The 26,062-nt window shown below is 56.5% G+C and overlaps 1 protein-coding gene across 5 annotated transcripts in view; it reads left to right on the plus strand.

Annotated features, from left to right (window-relative positions):
- CMIP (c-Maf inducing protein) overlaps nt 1-24,843 on the plus strand; it is a 231,038-nt gene extending 206,195 nt beyond the window's left edge. For all 5 annotated transcript variants that reach the window (XM_077890964.1, XM_077890965.1, XM_077890966.1 and 2 more), the window contains 12 exons: nt 444-797; nt 8,033-8,098; nt 9,273-9,299; nt 9,514-9,562; nt 11,998-12,105; nt 14,290-14,406; nt 15,981-16,121; nt 16,811-16,858; nt 17,934-18,080; nt 18,958-19,063; nt 20,530-20,600; nt 22,884-24,843. In XM_077890964.1, coding sequence (XP_077747090.1) covers nt 444-797; nt 8,033-8,098; nt 9,273-9,299; nt 9,514-9,562; nt 11,998-12,105; nt 14,290-14,406; nt 15,981-16,121; nt 16,811-16,858; nt 17,934-18,080; nt 18,958-19,063; nt 20,530-20,600; nt 22,884-22,937 — 1,288 coding nt within the window. In that variant the 3' untranslated portion in view covers nt 22,938-24,843. The remainder of the gene's footprint in view (nt 1-443; nt 798-8,032; nt 8,099-9,272; nt 9,300-9,513; nt 9,563-11,997; nt 12,106-14,289; nt 14,407-15,980; nt 16,122-16,810; nt 16,859-17,933; nt 18,081-18,957; nt 19,064-20,529; nt 20,601-22,883) is intronic.
- Nucleotides 24,844-26,062: the final 1,219 nt, after the last annotated feature.

Raw genomic sequence — 26,062 nt, forward strand, 5'->3', positions numbered from 1 at the left:
AGGTGAGGTCTGGGCCCTGCCCAGGGGGAAAGAGGGGCAGCCAGGTTCCAGGATGCAACTAGAAGCAAAGGCACTCAGGAGATCTCCTTAGCTGGCCAGGGAAGGCCTTGTGGTGGAGGTGACCACCAGGGCCTTACAGGTATCATGTAGAAGTTGACATTCACTCGTCCATTCCTCAGCTGTGTGTGGAACGGACTTCAGCGTGAGCTTTAGTGAGACACTCAGATGTGGATGCTACCTCCACCTCTCGCTATCTTCACACTAGGAGCAGAGTGCTCTCCCAGACCGAGCCACAGTGTCCTCGCTGATAGGACCTCCTCACCCCCGGCACCACCACGGGGCTTCAGGGAGGCGATCTGCTCGGTAGAGCCCGTTGTGTTCACTGGGCTGTAGCTCGTGGCGGGTGGCCCGTGCTCACACACCCTCTCCGTCTCTCCCTCCAGCCGCGACAATTCCCCCAGCCTGAAGGAGATCCGGAACGGCTGCCAGCAGCCCTGCGACCGGAAGCCCACCTTACCTCTGCGCCTTCTGCACCCTAGCCCAGACCTGGTGTCTCAGGAAGCCACACTGTCCGAGGCGCGACTCAAGTCGGTAGTCGTGGCCTCCAGCGAGATCCACGTGGAGGTGGAGCATACCAGCACTGCCAAGCCGGCGCTGACGGCCAGCGCGGGCAACGACAGCGAGCCCAACCTCATCGACTGCCTCATGGTCAGCCCTGCCTGTAGCACCATGAGCATCGAGCTGGGTCCCCAGGCCGACCGCACACTCGGCTGCTACGTGGAAATCCTCAAGCTGCTGTGAGTGTCCCCTCTGCATGCCTGTCACCGGTAGGGCAGGAGAGGGGGACTTGGCTGTGAGGCTGCATGCAGCTGTTTGCCAGTTCAAGGCAGGCAGGGCAGAGCCTGCTGAGTGTGTGGGCACAGGTATAAATGTGCACACTTCAGGTGTGCATAAATGCAACTGGTGCACAGGATGCATACTGGAGGGCATGAAGGCACACATTTAGGGTGTATAGGTCTATGAACATATGCTTGTGCACGAGAGTGTGCGTATGTGTGGGGGGTATACAGAGGGCTACACGTGTCCATGTGTGCTGGAGCATCCGGGCACATGTACAGATGTGTGCATAAGCATAACGTATATAGGTGTGTCCATGAGTTTGAGAATGAGTGTGTAAGTGTCTGCAACCGCTGCCAGAATGTCCATGAGCACAGGGGTACCCAAGTGTGTCTGCGAGTGTGTGAATGTCTTTACATTTTGCTTCAGTGGGCGGAGGGGCTCATTCTGAGTTTGTGAGTGCGTGTATGTTTAAGTGGCTTTGAGTTTGTGGGCGTATAACATGTATGTGGTTGCTTGAGTGTGTGTATGTGTGTGTGAGTTGGATGTGGGGTTTATGTGGATTTTTCTGGCAGGGTTCTAGATGTGTGTTTTGAGTGCTTGTATGTGTAAGTGCACAAGTATGAGGGGGTCTGGATGCTTGTGCTGCTTCTGGGCATGAGCAGCTTGAGTGCACAGTGTGGGTCAAACATTTGTGCACATAAGTTGGAGTATGTGTGTGTTTCTCTGTGTGCATGCCTGCAGATACGCCTGCGAGCCAGCATGGGACCATGTTTCTGTGTTGTGTGATCTATGCATGCTTTGGGTGCTTGGTGTGTCTTTCATGTCAAGTCCCAGGGCCCTGACTCCCAGCCGTGCCCAGTGGGCAGGGATAGAGGATGGCGTGCAGATCAGCCTGTGTGCAGGCCTGGCTGATGGGAAGAGCTCAGAGAAGGAGACGAGGCTCAGGTCTGTTCCGGTTGGTGCTGCTTCTGAGCTAGCTGCTCCGGGCCCATCCCTACCCATCCTCAGGTCTCGGTTTATGCCTCTAGAATAAAGGGCTCTTAATATTTGACCCTCAGGGGGCTTTCCAGTTCTGCCATTCACACTTGTACCACCCAGACCCGTCTCGAGCTCACACGCACCTGTTTCATGGAGACCCAGGCAAAGGGGCCTCCTTGGTCTAGAGATCCCAGCAGATGCCTCCCCATGTCACTCCCACAAGTCCTAGGCTTCAAATGGAGCTCTGCCCTACTCTCAGGACTGAGTCTAGACCCTGGCATTTCCAGGTGCAGTCAGTGCTGGGTAGGGGCTTTTCAGAGGGATGATGGGCATGACTCTGTGGTCACATCTAACCCATGCATGGTGCCTGTCTAGTGACCCGGCACGAGGGCCCCTCGATCCAGGGGTATGCCTGGCTCCCGGGGCTGGTCGGTATTGCCGGACTTTCACCGAGTCCCTGTGTTGTTGCTTGGCTATGCAGCCTGTGCTCAGCCTCTCTGGTGAACGTGGTGTTGCCAAGAGTGCACTGGTGGGCTACAGAGTGGAGGCACCTGTCAGTTGCCTGGTGAGCTGCTGACCTGGACTGGGAGCTGGAAAACGAAGGCCTGTGGTATATACATACACATATACTTGCACAAACGGATACACAGGTGCATGCACACACACCGCTAGGCACACACACTCAGATGGCGTTTTTGAGAACACAGTCATTTTCTTTAAAGCAAGGGGCAGCCCCCACTTTCTCCCAGGAGCAGCGATCGGCCCTCCAGGGGACAGGGCAGCCATGGCCTGTGCCTTGCCCCAGCCCCCTTCCTTCCTCCAGCTGTTCTCCATAAACACCTGCAACTCCCAGGCCTTCTGCCGGCTTGCGCCCCAACTCACATTTCTCATTACACACTGAGGGTTTGTGCTTCATCATGCAGTTGACACATATTTTTTTTCCTTCTTCGTAAACACGCTCACGAATGCGATTCTGTTCTTCTGGTCTGCTCCCATTGCCTGCGTGGCCCAGCTGCCAGGGTGTGGTGGGGGGAGGGGTGGCAGGTCAGGTGCCCGGTCTAGGGCTGGCCAGCAGGAGCCAGGTGGATTCCTGACTGCTGCCCCGAGTAGCACCTCACCCCTGCCCGCAGGTCTCCACAACGTGTTAGAAGCCTTTTTCACTTGGTGGAGGGGAGGCTGAGAACACAATTGGGACCTGATAAATTCTCCTAGCCGCCCCCTTCCCTAACCCTGCTGCTTGCTTGTGTCGCTGGCCAACATGAGGCCCTCAGACACATCGGACTCACAAACCTCAGCAGCTCCAGTGGATGGAGGAAAAAGCACAGATTCAGAGCCAGATGCTGCATCCGGAGCCATGGGTGCCAGGAGTGGCTTGTGGCCCGGGGTGAGTTACTGGTCCTCTCTGAGCCACAGCTGCCTCTGGGCACGAGCATGAGATGGACATTCCCTGGGCGCCAGCGCAGTGTAGACGGCTCGCAGGCACAGATACTGGGCAAGTGGGAGTTACTACAGTTTCTGGTTATAACGGTGTTTCCTCTATTTTGAGATACTGTTGGGAGTGAGATGCATCCTTGATTTAACAGCAGCACTTTGAGAGGAAAAAAGCCCGAATATGGCATTCAGTGCACGTTCAGATTGCACGACACGTGTGCTGTCTGAGTATTGAGGACTTGTGGCCATCTCACTTCACCGGCTGTGTAACTGGGGCAGCCTTCTTGGCTCCTGAGATTCGGTTTTCTTGTCTGTACAATGGGTGTCATGACAGAGGGCCTTTCCACTGCTGGCCCGGTGCTGGTTCTTGGTGAAAGTGTGTGGCTGTTACCAACAGGAATACTCCCTGCTGAGAGATGTGTGTAAAAAGGAAAAAACAGAGAATTTAATATGGAATTGGGGGAGGGGATCTTAACAGCGTTGTGGGGACCAAAGAAGCCACACTTAAAGCCTGGGCCTGGCCCATCTACCAGGGCAGGCCCTGCCGCTCCCCAGAGCGTGGGCAGCCCAGCCCAGCACATAGCCCCTGATTAGTTTCGTGCCCACAAGAAGACCTGTGCATCATTAGACTCTGACACCTTCGAAAAGTAACATAAGCCCCAAGAAGTTCCCTGGAGACCCTTAAAAAGGAAAACTCTTCCCAGCACAGGCCTGTGAGGCCCAGGCTGGGTGGTACGATGGAAAGAATGTGGACTCAGAAGCAAGACCGAGCAGGTTTGGGTCTCTAGGAGTTTGGAGTCCTCCTCTGAACCTGCAAGCTGTGTGCAGTTCACACATTTATTCCAGCATTCCTCTATCAGACGCTAGCCGTACATGTCCACTGGGCTAAGCTCTGTGCTAAGTGCCAGGAGACCCAACTGACCTCCTTCCTAGTTCCCCTGAACCTGAGTAGCGACGACATTGCCCTGCCTAGTGGGATGGAGTGTGGGAAGCTGCTGATACACGGGAGGCCACAGGCAAGGGCATGGGCTTCTGACCAGCTCAAATCTGACTACTTGATCTTTTGCAAACAAATGCATTTTGCAAGAGGTCTTATTGGGCTGGAAGTGAGCCAAAAGATGCTTCATCCCTCAGGGGCCTCCAGGGAAAATGCAGACAGATTTTGGGTTGTCCTAAAAACTGGGCAGCATAACCAGAACGTAGAGGCAGGCACTGGGTGGTGGACACAGAAAGTGTCACGCATCACCCGGGACAGTGCTGCTCGGTAAAGACCTGCCCCAGCCAGATGCCACAGCTTCCCAGTGAACACCAGTGGTTTGCTGCAGGGACAGGAATTGTTTAGGAGTTCGGACACCCTGTCAGACGAGGACTGGCTGAAACAGCTTCCAAACACACAGACCTGGAGAGGAGGGTGGCTATGCTGGTGGAACTGAACCAAGTCCTGGGAGCATTGCCAGAACCAGATGCCCCCAGCGCAGGGAGCCACCACACTGTGTTGTCTGGCTTGTGGCCCAAGGGGGGCTGGCATTCAGGTTGGGTGCTGCTGTACATGCAGCTGTCAGGGCAAGGCCTGCCTGTTCCAGGCCAGTGTGCTGGGGACTCCTGGCTTCTCAAGGCTCACATGGTGCACCTGCCCTCTGGCTGGTGCATCAGCTTCTATCATGTGGATAGAGCAGCATTCTCCCCACATCGTGCAGAAAAGTCCTGGGAAGCAGGAGGAAAGCGTGTGCTGGGAGGAAGTGTCTTGTCCACGGGGCAGCTTAGATGGCAGCAGCTGTCAAGTCGGCTTCCAGTTCTGCTGCGTGTCCATTGTATGTCTGCCAGGGCAAAGCAGCTGTCCCAAGCCCTGGGAACCACCCTGTCCCCATTTCCTGTGTCCACCCCCTCACCTGCCCTGCTTGTCCCTGGTGTTACCCACTCCCACCACAGCAGGAGAAAGGAGGTTCTCAGCCATCTGGCTTCTAAACCATCCAAGAAGTGCCATGTGAGGCTAGAGATCAGGCCCCGTGCTCAGAGTCCAGCTTCCCCTCCTATTAGCTCTGTGACCTTCAGCAGCTGTCCTGACCTTGTTGGGAGGTCTGGGGAGTTCTGGAGCCAGCCTGGCCCCATTAATGTGAAGACTGAGTGTTTGGTGGTTGACACCTAAGGCTCATCGCAGGCTTTCGGGATGCTCAAGGTGCCTATAATGTAGACAGACAGACATACAGCACATAAACAGATACACAGCATATTGGGAGAACAGTCAGAGACAAATGTCCAGAAATCTCCTCGGGGCAGGAGGCAGAGGAGCACCACCAGATAGTGGTAAGAAGCTTAAGAAACACTGGATTCTAAATGCAAAGGAGCCCCAGGGCCATAGGCCCACGATTCAGGTCTGGGTCCTTTCCTCAGCCCAGGCCAATCCAGGCAGTGTCAGGGCCCTCCTGTGGGCAGTGCCAGATACAGTAGGGATCTGACTGTAGCTTCCCCCTCAACACAGGCCATTGGATGAGTGCTTCAAATACGTCCTCCTCCCAGAATCCAGCTTCCTACCCCAACCAAGACAGGATCCAGGTCAGACTGCATGCTAGAGCTTGCAGCTACTGAGGACACATGCTGTTCCACTTATCAACATCCTCTTCCACGTGCAGGTGAACCCAAGACCCTGGTTGCAGCTCCCTAGTGTGTGCTGGGTCCGCAGCTCAACAGGCCTCTTCTGGGCACCAGCCATCTGCCTGGCCTGGTGCCCAACCTGGCAGGTGCAGAGATAAGATGTGGCCCCTCCTGGGGCTGCTTCAAGCATGGTGTGTGTGCACCTGGGCACCCGGGCAGTCTGCAGCGGGGGTGGGGACAGGGCCGCTCCAGTGGCCTCACTCCTAGTATGTGGGTTAAAGTGCTGGGACCTCAGAGGTGCCTGGTTGGCTTAGGACAGTCAGCACTGGCTACCTCTGGATTTGCTTTCCAACAGAGGCATTTGAGGTCAAATCCAAGGTACCAGTTGGTGACTTGTACAAATATGAAGCATCTATGGGCCTTGTTTTTCTTCTGCAAAATGGGTTGTCGTAACTGGCACCTTGCAGGGTGTCTGTGAGTATTACCCGGGGCACGTGTGGCTGCTCTAGTGTCTAGTAAAGGCCCATCCATCCCATGCCCTGCATGTTCCTGCTCCTGACCTCCTGCTCCTCCTGGGGGGCAGTTGGTACAAATGTGTTGGGGGGCAGGGTGGGGGCCCTGCTGACTCCACAGCGGCCTCCAGGAGCTGTTGCTTCGCTTCCTGGGACCTCTCTCTGTAGCCACTTTGCTCGTTACTTAACTGCTCCCTGTCTGGAACACAGGCTGATCCCGTGGTCTCAGCAGGCCCCAACACGCAGTGAGTGCTCGGCACATCGCAGCTGTCACTGTTGTTCATGCTAACATCTCTGTTCTCGAGCAACCTGCCCTGGGCCAGGGTAGGGGCAGGACCCTTCCGTGCCTGGTTCCACCTGAGGCCTCAGCTGCCGTCTGTCAGAGGTGGCAACTGCCAAGCCTGGATTTGATCTCTCATCCACCACAGCTGTGTTAGCTCGCACAGTTAACCTCTCTGGGCCTCAGTTTCCCCATCTGTTGAATAAGGCCCATCTCATTTACTTCCCTGTGAAGACTAAACAAACAGAGGTAAAGGTCTTGGTGCGATGCCACGCATGTATAGTGTGCTGGCACAGTTGCAGCTGCTGGGTTTTTTTCCCGTTACTGTTACTGTCACCGTTGTTATTACTGTCATTAGCTGTGACTGTTAAAGAGTTGTTATCTGGGGATCCCTGAGTGGCGCAGCGGTTTAGCGCCTGCCTTTGGCCCAGGGCACGATCCTGGAGACCCGGGATCGAATCCCACGTCAGGCTCCCGGTGTATGGAGCCTGCTTCTCCCTCTGCCTGTGTCTCTGCCTCTCTCTCTCTCTCTCTCTCTCTCTCTCTCTGTGACTATCATAAATAAAAATTTTAAAAAAAATTAGGATTATTAAAAAAAAAAGTTGTTATCTGGACATAGCAGTAGAAGTACCTGATAAATCAGGAGGGTTGACCCAAACTGCAAATAAATAGCATGTGATTTTTATTTTTTATGAATCAGCCTATAAATTTGCTCCTCAGTTCTGGTCAAAAATGAGAATGCCTTTGGATTCCCAACATAAGCCTCCTTTGCTGGTCAGCTTGGGTGGCTGCACAGCCAGGTGGCTTCGGCAACAGAAATTTGTTTTCTGGCAGTTCTGGAGGCCAGAAGTCTGAAATCATGGAGTGGGCAGTGGGCAGGGGCGGTTTCCTCTGAGGCTTCTTTCCTGGGCCTTCTTCCCGTGACCTCACAGGGTCTGCTTCCCTGTGTGTGTGTGTGTGTGTGTGTGTGTCCTTGTCTCCTCTCCACGTTAGGATGCTAAGCACACTGGGTTAGGGCCCACCCTGATGGTCTTGTTTTACCTTCATCGCATGTGTGTCTCTAAACACAGGCACGCTGTAAGGTGCTAGGGTTAGGGTTTCGATCTGATAATTCCAAAGCTGGAAGGAGCAACGATCTGGCAACCTGGGTACAGGGGTGAGGTGGGATGAAACCCCAGGGAGCCGGAGGGCTGGCCCCTTCGGCTGCCGTAAGGAAATCTCTGGACAGGTCCTGTCAGGCCCGTAGATACCAGCTGCTTGTCTTCCCAGCTCCCTGGAAGCAGGAGGTGCCATGGGAGTCTCTGCCAGACGCTCTCCCTATCTCGGGCCATCCGTGACAGCACACGGTAAACCTCTCCTGATCCAGTCCAAGCCTGACTGTCACTCCTTCTCTCTCTAGGTCGGACTACGATGACTGGAGACCGTCCCTGGCCAGCTTGCTTCAACCCATTCCATTCCCCAAAGAGTAAGTCCCCTCCCCGTCTCTGCCCTCAGTGGTCCACAGATCACCCCGGGAACAGCAGGGACAGTAGTGGGAGATGGAGAGGTTGGTCTTCAGCTGTGGGACCCCTGGGGACACCTCCACCCCCCTCAGAAAGACAGGGAGATTACCTCACTGCAGCATTACAGGATGCACTGAGTAGGAAGGCACACAAAGCCCTCCCCACTGGGCCTTCATGCCACGAAGTTAGCGACTTTGATATGCTTCAGAGGAGACCAGGACTACGTGCCTGTGCTCTCCGGTGGCCACGGTGAAAGACACAAGAGCGGGCACGTGGAGTCGTTTGCTGTGCCATCCCGTGATATGCTGAATGCTCTCTCGTCACGCCCATTATGATTATTCGCTGGTGTTCCACAGCGACTTGGGTCAGAGATGGGCCCCCCCATCTCTTGCCAGCCCTCCTCTCAATATTGAATTGATCCGAGGAAAATAGGGAGAAAACTGTCTGGTGGTTAATGGCCTGAGGAGAAGGCTTTGTCTGAATAACCAGGCCCTAAAATGCCGCCAGGCCTCTGTTTTGACAGATGTGGAGAAGCCAGGCCTCGGGAGGCGGCTCGGGGCTCTCTCAGGAGCCCATTAGCGAGCCTGTGTTTATGAGATGCGGCTCTCCAAGGGGGGACATTACACCCGGTAATTGCCCCATTTGCTGGCCCGGCTGGTCCCTGGGGCCCCCAGGACTCGAGACCGGAGAAATCTGACTCCTGAGAGCCACGCCGTCTCCAAAGAGCGGTGGCGTCATGGGCCGCAGCCGCTGTCCCCATGGCCCCGGGGACACACGTGACAGTTGGCCCATGATGCAATTCACCTGGAGAACGGTCCCCAGACGCCCCACTGCTTCAGGGCCGTAATTAGCACGGCCGCAGTCGTAGAGGAGCCTGGGTCATGGGCGCTGTTGCAGGTGCAGGCCCTGGGGGCTGGGGGGGCTCCCTCTGTTCCCCTTCCTACTAGCTCTGCCCCCTCAAAGGAGGCCATTGTTGTACAGTTCCAAGTAGGGACGAGATGTCCATGTTTCATTCTCAGCTTCCTTCTCACTCTTCGGATCAGACAAAGCCTCACCGTTCCCAGAGGAAGATCTCTGGATCATTGTGGCTTCAAAAGCACCCCACTAACTGCAGTCTTCCCTCTGTTTTTGTTACAGAGCTCTCGCCCACGAGAAGTTCACCAAGTGAGTATTTGGGCAACGCCCTCACTACCTCCTTGCGGTGTGAACGTCCTCCCTCCCGAGGCCGTCCCCCAGCGGCCGGCCCTCCGTCCAGCCCGTTCATGCTCACTCACATGCATCCCGGGAGGCAACCGTGGCCCCTCCTAGAAGTTCTGCAGCACGGTCCTCGCAAACCAGGGCCCAGGGAATGACTCTGCCCCCACCCCATATGTTTCAGGGAACTGAAGTACGTGATTCAGAGGTTCGCCGAAGACCCACGACAAGAGGTGAGGGCTCCCTCCCCCCTCGAAGGCACCTGGCAGGGCCTCCTCGTCTACCACGGGCATTCATAACAGTTGACGAAGGCTCTGTGCCTTGTGCACAAACACAGCCACCCCCTCATGATGTGGCGGGAGTAAGCCTGGCCTGAGATGTCTGTCCTTTACTGGAAGCCCAGGCTAACCAGAGGTGGTTTCTCACCAGCTGGCAGTTTCTTCTTGGAGCATGGGCCCTGCTTTAGGGGCAGGCTGGCACTGGGCTTCCCAGCCAGTTCCAACATAGCGCCAGATCCTCCTTACACCTGCCGTTCTGAGAATCAGCAAACCAGGGGAGACATCTGAGCTGGGATCTGAGCCGAGTTTCATTCCCGAACATGGTGGCTGAGAGCCTCCCTGAGGGGCTGCTCCGTCCCTCCAGTATCTGGGCTTCAGGGAGAGCTCAGCTTCCCCCCACCCCCCACCCCCGGAGGCTGTGTGAGCCAGGACTCAGCGTGGCCTGGGTTCCTCCATCCGCTGTATCAGCGTAGCAATAGCTGGCCTGGATTAGGTGCTTCACCCTGCATCAGGCACGTGCATTTTCTCCTCGAATCCATCCCACCAGCACGAGTATGTTCTCTCATCACCCTGTCCTACATCAGAAGCACCTTCCTTTTAGCGTTGGGAACCCTGAAGCTGAGGGACGTCCCCATGGTCCACACAGCTGGTACCTGGCCAAGGCAGGATTCAAGCCCAGGGAGTGTGGCTCCAGAGTGTGTTCAGTGGCCAGCTCTGCAGCAGACGCACTGGGCCCGACAGGGCTGCAAAAATGAGCAGGACGAGGAGGAGCTCACACCCCCCTTCTCCGTGGGCATGGAGCCGGGGGTGTGAGGGGCCCTGGCTCCCAGGTGGGGACAGACAGGACACGTGTACCCCCAGCAGAGCAGGCGGTCAAGGATCGACAGAGGAGGAAATGGTTTCTTCCCCTCAGTGGACCCAGAGTATACTCTTCTTCAGGCCCCACTGTAAACCAGTTCTAGAAGGATCAAGTTTTAAAACACCTTGATTCTCAACCCTGATTCCAAAAATGGTCCTCAGGTACAGTGGGAAGAGGCAAAAGTGGCAGATAGGGAGCTCTTAAGTGGTTGAATCACGGTGCTGGTCTACACCATCCTTCACTGCGTGTGAAGACAGATTCTCAGAATTCCCCTGGAAAGTGAGCCTCTATTTCAAACACAAACTTTGAAACTGACAAATAAAAGTGGTCCCAGCTGCTTCCCAGAGCAGAGAGGTGAGCCAAGTGCTGGGACGGAGCTTCCCAAGCCTGGTACCGACCACGGCCCCGGGGACTGGTGAGCAAGGGGCCGGTCCTGGGGCCTCGGGGGAGGAGGCCCTGCCCCCAGCAGGCCCCTCGCCAGGCTCCTGCTGCTTCTCCTTTGATTCTGTTTCTCTTCCTCGCTCTTGCCTCCCACCTCCTCCCTCCTGAAGAAGCCAGAGCTATAAATTGTTTGATATATTTGCTGAATAGAGTTTCATACTCTTGGTTCCTCATTTCTTTGAAGTAGACAAATTAGCGTTTGATATCCTTCCAACTCAGAGGGAAAAATCAAAGCCCCACCGCCTCTGTTTTCTGTTTACTTATGTGTGGGTTGTGATCAATTGAATATCTGTGAGTAAGTGGCTTTTGGCAGCAAATTGTCCTTCACTCCTGAAGGAAACGATCAGGCACATCTCAGCGCTCTTCTGAGGACAGGGAGGAGGGGAAGAAGTAAAGGTCTTTGTCTTCCTCCGGTTTTCTCTTTCTCTCTCTCTCTCTGCAGTTATAGGAGGGGCCAGGGTGGATGTGGAATTCCTTACGCACACGTTTGCACACGCACACACACATGCCCACCCACACACTGACACACAGAACTCTGGGAGGGTGGTTGAGACCCACCGAGAGAGCTGTGCTTGTGCACGAAACTGGCCCTGCCTGGACAGAGAGCCTCCAGGGAGAGGCACAGAGACAGAGAGGAGGCGGATGCCATGAGAGTGAGCAGACAAGTTCAGAGGGAGCTGAGGGCAGAGAGCAGGAGAGAGGAGTTAGAGGTGCGGAGAGAGAAGGGAGAAAGAAGAGCTCCCCACTGCCCCCCGAGAAAGGCACAAGAGAAAAGGGGACTGAGCCTGGGCAATTGCTTTGAACCTCTCCCCCCGCCCTGAGTTGGCTGCAGATTTGCTTTGATCCAGGGCAACTGACCAAGCCAGGCCTGGCCCTTTGTCCCGCAGAGCTGATGGTGAGTGGCTGGAGGTGCCCAGTTGATGGATGCCACAATTTTTTCCCAAAAGGCCTTCCGTGGTATTTAGTAGGAGGTGAGAGTCACTGGACTAGAAGTTAACCAGGTTTCTTAACTGCTGGACTTGTTGGAGCCTTTAATGTTTGCATGTAGAGCCCCCCAGGGGCTGACCACCGTGTTCCTCCTCTGCCGCAGGTGCACTCGTGCCTGCTGAGCGTGCGGGCCGGCAAAGACGGCTGGTTTCAGCTCTACAGCCCCGGAGGGGTGGCCTGCGACGATGATGGGGAGCTGTTTGCCAGCATGGTATGTAGGGCGGGACTCCTCAGGGGGGCGCTGTGGGCAGGCCCTGGGTTGGCCTCCCTGGAGGAGGGGGGCGAGAGCTGCCCCGATCCAGCCGTAGCCAGCCTGGGAATGTCCAGACTGCCCCAAAACTGAAGAAGAGGGTGGTGCTGAAGGTGACCATGAGGTGTCACTTCCTTATTTCTTGCCTGAGCGGGTGCCCAGCGAAGGGCTTGGAGTCCCTGCTCTCACTTGGTCCCACTCAGCTCCGTGAGGAGGTGATGGCGTTACCCACCTCACAGACAAGGCCGCTGAATCCCGAGGTGCTCACCGCCCAAGCTCACACAGCTCACTATAGTGGCAGCGTTCAGGCCACTGAGGGCTTGACCTGCACAGGGATTCTAGAAGGCCACTGCAGATCCACCAGTCTCCCTGACCTTTGCAGTGAGAAGCCAAGGGCAGGATGATCATCTCACCTTGGAGGTGAGAGATCTGAGGTTACCAAACCAGTAACTGCACCCTTGGGGACTTCCAGTACTTTCTTTGTGCCGCATATCCCACATGCACCGTTTCTTCGTCTTCAGCCTGACCCCTGAAGCACACCCGTGTTGAAGCAGCCTAGGGAGGTGTGGGGGCCTGCCCAAGGTCACAGAGGCCTTCAGCCTCCACATCCCTCCCTGGACCCAAACCACCCTGTCCAGAGCCAACCCTTCTGCCAGTGGCAGCGTGTCCATCTCCTGAAGGGGGCAGACTCTCCTCCCAGTGGCTGGAGACCCCAGCTGTCCTGCTGGCTGACATCACCAACTGAGCTCTGGCACCATGCATGTTCCCCACCCCGAGAAAAGAGGTTCGGATGGCAGCCTTGCTATGCACTCGCCTGATGACGTGGGCCGGTAACTGGCCCACCGTGGGCTTCGCCTCCTCGTCTGTGAGCCAGGAAGTAGCGTGTTGGCTTCTTGGGCTCACCTTGCACTTGAATGCGACAGTGGGTGCAGGGTGCCCAGCCAGGGCCTAGCACACAGCCTGCTCAGAGGTGAGGGCTGCGGTTGGTCTCGTCTCTGCTGCAGGGCCACCAGCTCACGAAGCTCTCCTCAGTGACAACAAATCCAGCGCTGCCTCTGGAACCTTTCTTGAAAGGGACTTATTTTTAGAGCCTCTTCCTCACGCACTGGCCCTCCACTCCTCACCCGCTGCCTGACAAGCCCCTCTCAAGTGCCCTGTACGTCCTGGAGATGCTGGCCTCTGCCCGCCTGCACCCCCCCTCACCTCTCACGAGGGTTGCCCTGATGTCACAGCTTTACCATGGCAACAGCCAGCCAGTGATCCCCCACCCCTCGATGTGGGGACTCTGTGCGAGAGAAGTCGGGGAGCTGGCCGCTTCCCAGCCTGAGAAATTGCGTCTGTGTGCCAGAGTTGTTAATGATGGAGCGGAAAAAATATACATGGAAGAGGAAGCAGGCAGCCCCTGGGATGGCAGTGCATCGTTTCCATGGAGACGCAGGGCACAGGAGCGGTCCCCGTGATGAGGCTGCCGTCTCCAACCATGGAAGGGTGTTTTTTCTCACACCAAGTTGGGGGAAGGGCACATGGAGTGTTTGCCCCCCCCCCTCCCCCGCCACCTCGCCCTGTTGGTTGGGGCCCCCTGCGCTTGGGCGCCATCTCCAGATACGCCAAAAAGAAACCCAGTTTTCTTAATGGCTGCCCTGCTTGTAAAGCCAGGTGGAGCAGAATTTGCCAATTCCTGGATTTCTGGGGCAGGTGATCACTCAGCACCTTTGGAGCTCCCAGAGAGTTTGAGAAGGGGGAGGCGAGGCTCCCTTTCATTCTCTGTCCCGCAGGGGGTGGCCCTGTACCCCCTAAACACGAAGTCCCTGCCCCCTGCCTGCCCTGGCAACCACCACTCCACTTCCTGCCTCTGAGTCTGCTGCTCCAGGCCCCTCCCGTGCGTGGAATCCTGCAGGAGGTGTCCTTCGTGATTGGCTTGCTTCACATAGCACCATGTCCTCGGAGTCCCGTGTCAGGGAGGCAGGGGGATCTTCTGAATCCCTCTGTGGGGAGGGGTCTGAGGACCCTTTCAGATCTAGTGTCCAGGTAGGATATGGAATGGGTCTTCTGGTTTGGGAATCTTTCTGGCATCCCAAAAGCAGGCATCTCCGGCCACAGCCCCGCGGGGGCCACCACTCTTGATTCGGCCTTCTCTCTTAACAGGTGCACATCCTAATGGGCTCCTGTTACAAGACCAAAAAATTCCTGCTCTCCCTGGCGGAAAACAAGCTGGGACCCTGCATGCTCCTGGCCCTGAGGGGGAATCAGACCATGGTCGAGGTAAGGAGCTGACCCAAGGCCCTGGCGAGGCTGCTGTCTCGTCCTGTCCTTCATCCTTGTTGACTGAGAGCGCCTTGCAGGAGCCCAGAGCTGTGACAGCAGCTGGGAGCACAGCAGCAGATGAGGTGGATGTAGCCTCGGCCCACCCTGAGCCTCGAGGGAACATGCGGCCTTCCTCAAACAATTTATCCATTTCACTTGTGTTCTGTGTTGACCCAAGGGATCAAGGGACATGTCTGCCCCATTTGTCTGTTGCTGTGTAACAGACCACTCCAACGGGGGCTTAAAGCCATGATACTCATTCATCTCACGGATCTTGGGGTGACTGGGCTCAGCAGACGAGTTCTTACTCTGGGTCTCTCATGGGGAGGCTGGAGCATCTGGGAATCCAGACCTCTCCACACAACAGCCTGAGGCAGCAGCATTTCCACTCACCAGGGAGTGGAAACACACACCTGGCCCAGTTCCTCTCTACGTCCTCCTGAGGCCCCCAGACCTACTGTCCAGAGGCAGACTGGCACGATCTGTATCGCTGTTCTAACGCACCTCCAAAGTCAGCCGGTGTTACTTTGCCAAATTCTATCCATGAGAAATGCCAGCCCAAAGTTAAAGGGATGGAGATGAGAACACCTCTTAGTGGGAAGAATTTGAGCCCTAGAGCTTCCTCCCTGCCAGGGGGTGCTACAGTGAGATTTGGAGGCCAGCGTGTTAACAAGAAGGCAGGAGTAGAGCATCCAGGCCAGGGCAGCACTTGCCAGCCCTGCAGCAGGAAGAGCTGTGGTGGAAGGACAGGGTGAGGCCAGGATGGTGGAGTCAAGGGGCAAGAGGTTGGGGATTTGGGTGCATGTGCCTGAAGAGCCTACTAGGTGCCCAGAGGCCCCGCTAAGGATCTTGGAGGTTTGTCCAAGTGGTTTTCAGGGGACTTGCAGGGACAGGGGTGAGCAGGGAGCCAAGAGGCAGGTGAGCCATGCTGTGAGGGCCTGGGCCCAGTGGGCTCTGCTTGGAAAGGGAGGAGTCCTTGGAGAGGGGATCTCGAGGCAGGACTGCCTGCATGTGAATCCCGGGCAGTAGGGCAGGGCAGCTGCCTGAGGCTCCAGGACACAGTGTGGCCGATGTTTCCAGGGCTTCAGTTTAATTCAGCAAGCATGTCTTGAGCACCAGCCATGTGCCAGGCAAAGGGGAGAAAACCAGGGATGGAGAGGTGTCCTGTCTTCTGGGCTCTCTACCAACCCATCAGGCCCTAGCACGTGTCATTCCTTCGTGCATTTGCCAAGGGCCTGCTCTATGCTCAGCTGGGTGTACACGAACGTTCCCATTGTATGGATGGGAAGCTGCAGCTGGTGATCAGCCCAATGTCACACAGGCAGAAATGCAGAGAGGGGATAAATTGGGTGCTCGCTTTCAGGATGAGATTTTAGAATACACAGAGCATGCTGAGCTGATCCATAGACCCCTGTCCCCTGGAGTGTGGGGCCAATGGCCCAGAAGGAGGGTTTGGCCCCCTGTGCCTATAAGGAGCAGCCCTGCCTGGAGTCTCAGGCTGGCTGTAAGACGCCTGCCCTGCTCTCGAGCAGATCCTGTGCCTGATGCTGGAATACAACATCATCGACAACAATGACACCCAGCTGCAGATCATCTCAACCCTGGAGAGCACGGGCGTGGGCAAGCGCATGTACGAGCAACTATGCGACCGGCAGCGGGAGCTGAAGGAATTGGTGAGTCCACAGCCAATTCTGCAGTTCAAGAGCTGGGCCAGCCAGAGGGAGCATAGCTGAGGCACAGCAGGGCAGAGTCCAGGACTGCCTGGGCCTGTGTTCCAGCTAGTCCTCCTCCAGACCCTGAGAAGTCGGGACTACCACCCGCCACTTTTCCAGATGATCACAGAGAGGTCAAGTCATTGGTCCAGAGTCACACAGCTCCTAGGGGGCCTGGCCAAGAGTACATTCACACCCCAGAGTCATCTACATCCCTTAGGCCCCTCTTAAAGGGCACCAGGGCTGGACCTCGAAGTGGCAGTGAACTCACCACCCTGGGCCCCTGGGGCCGCTCTCACACATGGCTGGTGGGGGAGGGTGTGTAAATACCTCAGCTCCCTCTCTGTGCAGGAGGCACATGTCTGAGACATGACCCAGAGACCCCCAGTAGTAGCTGTACGCTAACACTCTCTTCCTCAAGGGGCATTGCTGTCTCACTTCCCTGGTGGTGTTTCTTGGGATCCCCTCTCTGATAAACCACCTATACCCCAACCTGGTCTCAGGGTGTGCCCCGAGACCAAGACTGCCATGTTGCCTTCTAGCACCCACCCGGAGATGAAAATGGCACTGTGTGATGTTAACAAGGAGGGGTATGCATGGTGGAAGCTCAGGGGAAAGGATGGGTCTTGATCAGTCTGCTTCTGTTGCAGCAAAGGAAAGGCGGGCCCACCAGGCTAACACTGCCCTCCAAGTCCACAGTGAGTTGGTTTCATTTTCCTGCGGGGCAGGGTGGGAGGAAGAAGGTGATTGGGCCTCCCCGCTGGGGAACAGCAGAGTGTCTGGTGGAGGTGAACAAGGACAACATAGTCCTTGACAGGCCAGCTTTTCCAGGAGGGAACCAGGTTGCAGGAAACCAAACATGATAAAGATTATTGTTGATGTTGATCTTATTATGTTACCAGTTAGTAATAATAGCTAATATACATGGAGTATATATGTGCCAGATACTGGGCCAGGAGTTCATTTTATCATCACAACACTATGAAGCTATGCTTCTATCCACCCCCATGTACAAGTCTTCCCGGAATCTTAATTCCTTGTGTCCTGCTGCTCCACTGTCCTTGGCATGAGACTTTAACCTCATGGTCCAAAAACGCTGCTCAAGCTCTAGCCATCATGTCTCCATTCAAGCCAGCAAAAGGAGGAAGAGCAAAGGAGACCATGCCCCTTCCCTCTAAGGACGTTCTGAAAGTCCTAGTGGACACATTTCCCTATATACCATGGTCCGGATTCAGCACATGGCCGCACCTGGCTGGGAGATTAGCCTTCAGGGCAGCCACATGATGGTTAAAACTCAAGGATTCAGTCACTGAGGTGGAAGGGAGAGCAGATATTACCCTTGGTGACCTCACGGTTTAATGATCACACATGCAGTGACCACACAAGCCTTGGAGTCGGGGTGGCCTCAGTGTTTGCAGGTGGGAAATGGGCACAAGCTGCTGCCTGGGAGGGTGAGTCGGCCAGGTACACATGTACGTGGGAGGGACATGGCCTCAGAACACCCCAGTCAGTGACTCAGGGTGTGAGTCACAGTACTGGAGGCTTTCTCCCCCACCCACAGGGACGTGGAGGCAGCCCCTCCCTCCCCGGCGGCCCCCTCAGTCCAAGCCCCTGAGGCACACCATCACCCCACCCCTTGGGGATTCGTTGCCCGCAGCTACAGCTCTTGGCAGGGCAAGGGAAGGGGGGGTGGGGAGGGGATGTGAAGGGGTCTCAGGAGCTGCTGGCAACCCCAGGCCTTCCCCGAGACCCCACCTGCCCGTCTGTTTGCAGGACGCCGACTTGGCTCGTTTGCTGAGTTCTGGCTCTTTCGGGAACCTGGAGAACCTCAGTCTGGCCTTCACCAACGTAACCAGTGCCTGCGCTGAGCACCTCATCAAACTGCCTTCTCTCAAGCAGCTGAACCTGTGGTCCACTCAGGTGCACACCGCCTGCCTGCACCCTGCTCGGCCCTGCCCCCACATCTTGCACCCCACATCATGCCCCCATGCACCCGTGCTCTGTACCTGCTCTGCACCCTCCACGGCTGGCCTTCCTGCCCAGAGCCCATGGCCCCGTTCCCCTGGTTACCTCACCCCCTCCCCAGCTCAGCACCCACTCCCTAGGCCAGAGGAGGTTTAGGGTCTCATGAAGCCCAGAGGCCCATCTCACAATTGGAATTGCTGAGGCCCAGGGCAGGGATGTGCTGGGCAAAGTCTTAGAAGCGCTGAGAGGCAGGGCTGAGAGGTGGGCCGGTCTCACACAGCTGCCAGGGGGGCGCATGGGCAGCTGACAGGTCTTTTTATTGTAATAACCACCACAGCACACGCATGCATACTGCCCACACTCAGGATCGTTTGCGCTGTTGAGCACCTGACGTGGATCAGTGCATGTGGCTCCATACCACACCTGTGATGTGTAGGCCCCACTGGCGCCCTCATTTTACAGAAGAGAAACCAGGGTGCTCCTGGCAGTCTGCCTTCCAATCCCGCCCCACCCCACTGTCCTGCCTGGGGAAAAGCTGCCTTGGCCTCCACTTGTAGCCAGAGCCACTGAGTTCAAAGCCCTGGACAGACAGCAGGACTCCTGGGAATGGCCCTTGCCTGGCCCCCATCCCACCAGCAGCAGCTGGACTCGAACCCAGGTCGGGAGAAGATTGGAGTCTTTGGAGAGAAGTGAGAGCAGCACAGAGCCCCAGGGCATGGTGGCTGTGTCCCCATGACCTTCCTCCACTGCTTCCCCAGCCTCAAGGTCATTTTCCTGGGTACCTTGGGGAGACCTCTCGATCCCCAGGGCTGAGAGGTTCTGTGCTCCACAGTTTGGAGACGCCGGCCTGCGGCTCCTGTCGGAACACCTCACCATGCTCCAGGTGCTGAACCTGTGCGAGACGCCCGTCACCGACGCCGGCCTGCTGGCCCTCAGCTGTGAGTACTGAGGGGGCCGCTGGGAGCAGGGGGTGAGGGCTGCGTCGTTCACACGTGCTCACATTCATTCACATGTTCACTGAGCACCTGCTGTGTGCCAGGCACCGTCCTTAGAACAGAACAGGAGGGAAATATCCCTGACCTCAGGGACCTTGTATTCTAGAAGAAAAGGGAAAAATGAGTACCTGTACCCTCCAGATACTTGCCTGAGAAATCAAGTTCAAGGCAAGTGCTCTAGGACATTGCTGCCCGGCTCCCCTGACCAGCAGCAGCCATCACTTGGGGTTAGAGTCGTGAATTCTCAGGTCACGCCCCAGGCTTCCTATCTCAGAAACTGCATTTTAACAAAATGCCCATGGGATTCCCGCACACTGTTCACGTTTGAGAAGCGTTGCCCTAGCAGAAGTAGCCACAAGGGGCGCCTGCGTGGCCCAGTTGGTTGAACATCCAACTGGTTTTCTTCTCAGGTTATGATCTCATGGGTAATGGGATTGAGCCCCACATTGGGCTCTGTGCTCAGTGGGGAATATGCTTGGGATTCTCTCCCTCTGCACCCCGTCCACACTCACACATGCACACGTACTCTCTCTTGCTCTAAAATAAAAAAAATCTCTCAATATACATACACACACACAGACCCCCAGGGAACCCAGAAATGCTGATTCCTGTACCCCAAACCTAATCTCTCAGACTAAAACTCTTGGGTGCTGAGCCTGGGAATCTGCAGTTCCCATTTCTGACCCACTGATTTAGACCAGAGGCCCCATGCCTGGGAGGAATAGAAGGCTTCCTAGAGAGGCGACTGGATCTGGGTGTACAAGACACATACGTAGGGATTGGCCCACAGGGGTTTGCTAGGCTGTGGCCGTGGCTCTTGCAAGGTTGTTGGCAAATTCCAGATGGCTTGGGAAGGGTGGGAGCAGGAGACAGGAGTAGTGGAGGGCAGGAAGATGAGGTTTGGAGACATTTCTCTACAAATGTGCTCCTTGGACACTGTCATTGGAGTCACACAGTCCCTGGCGCAGAGCATCACATCTCTATTGAGCAGCTCCTGACTAAACGTAAGTTTGAGAACTGCCCTCAGGAAGTTGCGGCCTGGGTCAGCTCCACCAGGAGAGCATCCAGAGTTCCCCTGGGGGACGGGCCAGACCTAGTCCACGGGGGCCAGTGTACAGTGTGGCAGGCAAGCTGTGGGGACATTCGGGGTACAGGCAGTGGAGGGATGTGGCAGAGGGACCAGAAGGGAGGGAGGCTTAGAGGGCAGGGACAGAACAGAGGTCCAGACCAGCGCCTGCCTGAAGCAGACCCCCTGGCTGTGCCCCTGAAACTCTACTTTTCCACCCCATCTCCTAAACGGGGGCCTGGGCCCCAGCAGTCAGTGCCCCCAACTTGACTGTCCTGTACCTGCAGCTGCCCTTGTGGAGGTCTCACCGACTTCACGACTCTGTCTGTCTGTCCTTATGCAGCCATGAAGAGTCTCTGCAGCTTGAACATGAACAGCACCAAGCTCTCGGCTGACACCTATGAGGATCTGAAGGTAATCCATCCCTACCCCGCCCCCCCATCCATCCGTCCATCTATCCGTTCATCTCCAGCATCGAGACACTGGCACTTCACCCTCATGGAGCTTATTCTCCGACAGGAAAGGCTGTTAAACCTGCTTACTTAAGGCAGTAAATCGAATAATGGCAGGTTGAAAGGAGTGATAAAGAGGAAGCCAGCAGGGAATGGTCCCTTTGAAGTAGAGGCCCTATAAATGAGACCTAAAAGATAAGCCACAGATGCAAAGGGTGAGAGGAAAGGCAAGCGCCAAAGTCCTGGGGCAGAAAGGGTTGGCATGAGCAGACTTTGTGGCAGATGTGACTAGAAAGTAAGAGAGAATAGACTGGGGCCAGACTGAATGAGGCCTCGTAGGTCACAGAAGGGCTCTGGACCTCATCCAGTAGAAAGCTTTCAGAGGCTCTAAGCAATGTAGTGAGTTATACTTGTAAAAGCTTGTTCTGGCTGTTACCAGGAAAACTGATTTTTTACGGGGGCGGGAGGTGGTGCAAGCAAGAGTAGAAACAGGAAGAACATTTATGGGGCTGGTGCAGTCACACATGATAAGAGCCTGGACCGGCAGCCTGGGCTAGGTTGGCAAGATAAAATTGGGGAAAGGAAAGCAGATCTGAGTGGGGAAAGGCAGGGCATATTTTGTTTGTAAAACAGGCCTTGGGCATTAGTGGAGCTGGGCCTTCAGCAGCCTGCCCCCATCCCCCTGGGCTCCGTACCATCTGCCCCAGAAGGCGTGAGTGGGGCTGCAGATAGCCAGTGCCAAGGACGGAGGGGCTGGGCCAGGCGGCCAGATGGAATCATGAGTACATTGGCACCTTCACACGCTGGAAGCCACTGGGAGGGAATCCTCACCAGCAGGAACCCCCCCACACACACCTCAGCTTCCACCTCCAGCTCAGCCAGACCCACAGCTACTTCCAAAGCACCTACTGTGTGCCAGGTCCCTGCGGAATGCAGTAACCCGGGCAGGACAGGGCTCAGGGACTAGCAGGGAGGGCACAGGGGACAGCCAGCCCTGCTTACTGGGGCAGAAGAGCCTTCACAAAAGGAGGGCCTAAGAAGTGAGTGTGCGAGGCAGAGCTGTCCGCAGGGTCCTGAGGAGCCCGTGAAGCAGGAGCAGGGGTGCAGCCGGCCTGAGTGCCCATCCCGGGGGGGTTCAGACCTCGCTCGGGCTTGTCACCGACGCAGACTTCAGGGCCTCCTGTCCAGGCCCCGTGGGCATTTTGACCCCACTGCCAAGGATTGCTATGCCCCTGAAAGTTGAAGAAGCACAGATCCAGACACGGCACCCAAGCAGCCAAAGGGTGTACGTAGTTGGCCACTTGTGGAGGAAAGCCACTTTCACTCATTTGAGAGACACGTGGTGCCAACTTGCGGATCCTGGCCAGTGAGGCCCAGCCTCTGTGCTGCAGGGATTGGACCAGCCTGGAGGTGGCCTCCCTGCCTCTAGGGAGGGGCCTGCACTCTGCACCAGGCGAGAGCGAGGCCAGCCAGAGCTTCCCATCTTTCAGGAGAACCTGCAAACCTAGATCCCTGGGCTGCAGTCTCCTGGTTCCGAGGGGTTGGCGTAAAGGCTTTTTGAGTGCCGCACGGGTGACTGCAGCCCCCCAGTCAGTAAGCTCTGCCGGGCCCGGGAGAGGAGCCCTGTGCACACACTGGCAGGTCATGGTGCACCCGGAAAGTGGAAGGGAGGGAGTGGAGGGAGAGCAAGTAGCCGGCTCTGTGCGGGGAAGGCTTGCAGAGAAGGCGGCTGTTTGTAAAAGAAGGAAGGGAGGAGCTGTGTCTCGTGTCTCGTGTCTCGTAGCAGGGATGGCGAGCCGGAAGCGGCTCTGAGCTACAGCAGGTGGGATCGGACGAGGGGGACCCAGGGGGAAGAATCGAGCCACCCCGAGTACCTGCCCGCACGGTGATCCCACCCCACTGGCCGGCCCTGTGGCTGGCGGTGATGGCCTGTCGGCAGGAGGAAGAGAGAATAGTCCCCATCGGCAGAGCACGCCACGGGTCGGGCAGGCCGTGCCGTCCGCCAGGCGTTCTGTCCTTAGCACCGTCCTGGGTGCTGGGAGCCGGGGGACTGGATCACATGGCTCCACAGACGATGCCCAGGCTCCCGGAGGAGAGGGGGGCGTGGGGTCCCCCGCAGCTGTCGCCCGCGATCCCGGGCCCGTCCTCACCGAGTCACCCAGGGAGCCGCCCGTGGCGAGGCGGGGGAGGCGAGGGGGCCCGGCCACTGAGGCGGGCGAGCCAGGCTCCTCCTTGCTGCCCACAGGCCAAGCTGCCCAACCTGAAGGAGGTGGACGTCCGCTACACGGAAGCCTGGTGAACCTCCGCCCGCAGGAAGGAGTCCGCAGCTGCGACACACAATTCTTGACTAATAGCCTAGAGCGCCGGTCCTGGGGTCGCACCCCCAGCACCCCGGCTGTGAGCTAGATGGGGGAGTCTTTCTGGGGGCGGAGGGGGGAGGGGGTGGGGAGGGGGGCCGCAAGCACGCCCAGCCCCGCCTAATTCTTTTAGCTTCATAATTGGAAACCTTGACCTGGTCTAAAATGGACTTTGTAGCAACCAGAGGAGCATCAGCGGGTCGGGGGAGGGGGTGGGGGGGCGGGGGGCTCGGGGAGGGGGGACCCTTTGTGGATTTTCTTTGCCTTTGTGTTTAACGCTGTGTGGGAAAAGTCAACCCTGATGCCACCACTGTCACACGACCTCGATGGGCCTCGCGGGCCAAGGAAGGACGCGTCCTTCCTCAGAGGCTCCGCCGAGAGCCCCCCCACCCCCCCACTGGGAGGAGAAAACCCAGACATGTCATCGCACACCATCCTGTGTCCTCGCCATTGCTATGCAAAGTGATTCTCGTTGTACATAAGATTTAAATAATGCGCCTATTTAAGAAATGTTGACAAATTGCGGGTCTGGGACCTGCCTCTTATTTATGGAGTCTTTGCCCCTCCCCCCCTCCGCCCTCCCGCCCGCCCGCCCCTGGCCTGTAGTACTGTATAAACCAGTCAGCTGTTGGGGTAGTGCTAGTATTATTGTTATTTTTTTAAAGGAAACAGACAAAAAAAAAAAAAAAAAAAAACACCTCCTTGGAAAATGAATTGCTTTTTTGTAACGGATTCCGTATGCCACTGCTCGGCCGTCCGTCCGTCCGTCCGCCCGCCCCCACTGTGCATCTCCACCTCCCAGTGTCTCCAACTTGCTCTTGGGTGGGGGTCAGGCTGGGGGTGAGAAGTGGGGTCCCCACGTTGTAGTCTTGCTCCTGCCAGGCCCCAGCTTTCCCTCAGCCCCCTTGTACACATTTGGGGGTGCTGACCTGTCCCCCTGCCCCCTGCCCCGGAGAGCTCCCATCTCCGGAGGCCTCAGCCACCCTGTCCCGACTGAGACTGGCCCGTGGCCTCCCCGCCATCCTGTGCTTCGCGTGGTCTCCTCATGCATGCCCGCTTCTTTGCATGGTCTCCTGGGAGAAGAGAGAGACGTCGCCTCCACCAGCCTGACTGCCCACCCCCCCCATGAATGTGACCACTGCAGCACAGACGCCCCTTCTGTCCCCACCCCTGTCCCCAAGACACACCAACCTCCGTTTATTTTGTAAACAGTTGGCTTTTTCTTAACGAGCCCTCACTGTACAGAACAGCCCTTCCATGGTTTCCTTGGGGTCCCCTCTCCCCCCAGGCCCCCATTTCTGTTGGTTCAGCACAAATACCGCCCCCTCCGGCACCTCCAGACCTAACCCCCCAGTCAATGTAATTGTTTTATATATATTTAATCTTATTCAATGGAAACCATGCTTTTGTCGTTTTATACTTTGCTAGGTAGACTTTATTACCCCCCCGACTATGCCCTCATTTTTTTAAAAAAGGAAAAAAAAAAGAAATTGGGTTTCATTCTTACTTCATTTCCCGTGCCAGGTTTTATTTTGTGTGTGCGTGTGAGTGTGTTCCGTTCCGTGTTCTGTTGTTTTCTGTTGTTGTTGTTTTCCGTTGTTTGGTTTTATTCTCTCCCCTCTGGTCCCATACTTTACAGCACTCTGGTGCAGGAAGAAGCAGAAGCAAAAACAAACAAACAAAAAACTTTAAAAAAGGAAGAAAAAAAAAAAAAAAAAAAGAACCAAGACATGCCACCTTTCCCCTTCGCACTGTTGCTTTTCCTGATGGTTAATACTACTGTCACGTAGCTGTGTTCAGAGATGTGAAATACTTTCAGGCAAAAATAAACTGTAAGTGACTCATTGACATCTGGCCTTTCTGTGTGGCTTCAAGGGAGCCTTTCGGTGGGGATGGGCTGGGGACGAGACCTAGGCCAAGGTCAGGACTCCGCAGCGGCCAGGGCTCCTCACCCTCGGCGCTGTTGACATTCGGGGCCAGATCCCGCTTTGTAGCGAGGCCATTCTGTGCATCCCAGGATGTCACGCGGTGTCCCTGGCCTCGGCCAGCTAGATGCCAGTAGCACCCACTCCCACCCCCAGCCGTGACAATAAGAAATGTCCCCAGGGGACAGAATCACCGCCAGGAGAAAACCCAGGCCAACGTGTGCATCGGGGCATTTTCTGCAGCTCTAGCCCAGAACTTCTAGGAGCAGTGCGCCTGGCCTTCACCTGGGGGTCTTGGGAAAATGCAGATTCTGATTTTGCAAGGTCTGGGCGGGGCCCGACACTGCATTCTGGGACCTCTGGGCAACACAGATGCCACTGGTTCATGGAAGCGTCTCTGAGTTTCAACCATCCCTCCAGCTGCCCCCTCACCCAGACGTGCCCACGAGGCACCTCAGTGTGTCCGAGGAGAGACTTTATTTCTACCCTATCCCAAGTCATTTGCCTCCCAGGGTTCCTGACCCAGCAAGGGCGTTACCGCAGTCCAGTGGCCCTATTGTCCGACCCACCCCATGTGCCGGCTGTTGCCAGCCTTCTGAAGCCACTCCAAATGTTCCCGAGTCTCCTTACCCGTCTGTGCCTCCGCCTCCCCCACCCTAAGCCAGGCCCCTCATCTCTCTCAGCACACTGGAGTGGCACCCTCACTACCTCCCAGGTCCAACCTACACCACCTTCCTCCCCTGCCTCCCTACATCCCTGCTCTCCGTTCCCTCCTCGCTTCTAGAGGCCTCTGTACACCTACTAAGTGGACAGCCCCGGAACATGATGAGTATTAGCTGCCCCACCTCTGGCCACACAGGGAAAGCAGGTGCCATGGGTGAGGGTAAGGAGGGTCTTGGATTTGCAGGGGTGACGAGTGGGCCCTGGCTTCATGATGGCCAGCTCGGGTGGGGACGTGCATGTGCGTGTGCAGGCGCGTGTGCAAGGCACTGCCAGCCACTCTGTCCCTGATCCTTCCCCCCACCCAGGGGAGGCCTGGCTCACCCCAGCGCACATAACTACCAAATGGAAGGGGGGACCCTGCCAGCCATCGTGCCCTCAGCCCTCCTCCTCACTCTGTTCTGCATCACCTGGGCTCCTCT

This window comes from Canis aureus, chromosome 3 (genome assembly GCF_053574225.1).
Source record: "Canis aureus isolate CA01 chromosome 3, VMU_Caureus_v.1.0, whole genome shotgun sequence".
Taxonomy (NCBI): Eukaryota; Metazoa; Chordata; class Mammalia; order Carnivora; family Canidae; genus Canis; species Canis aureus.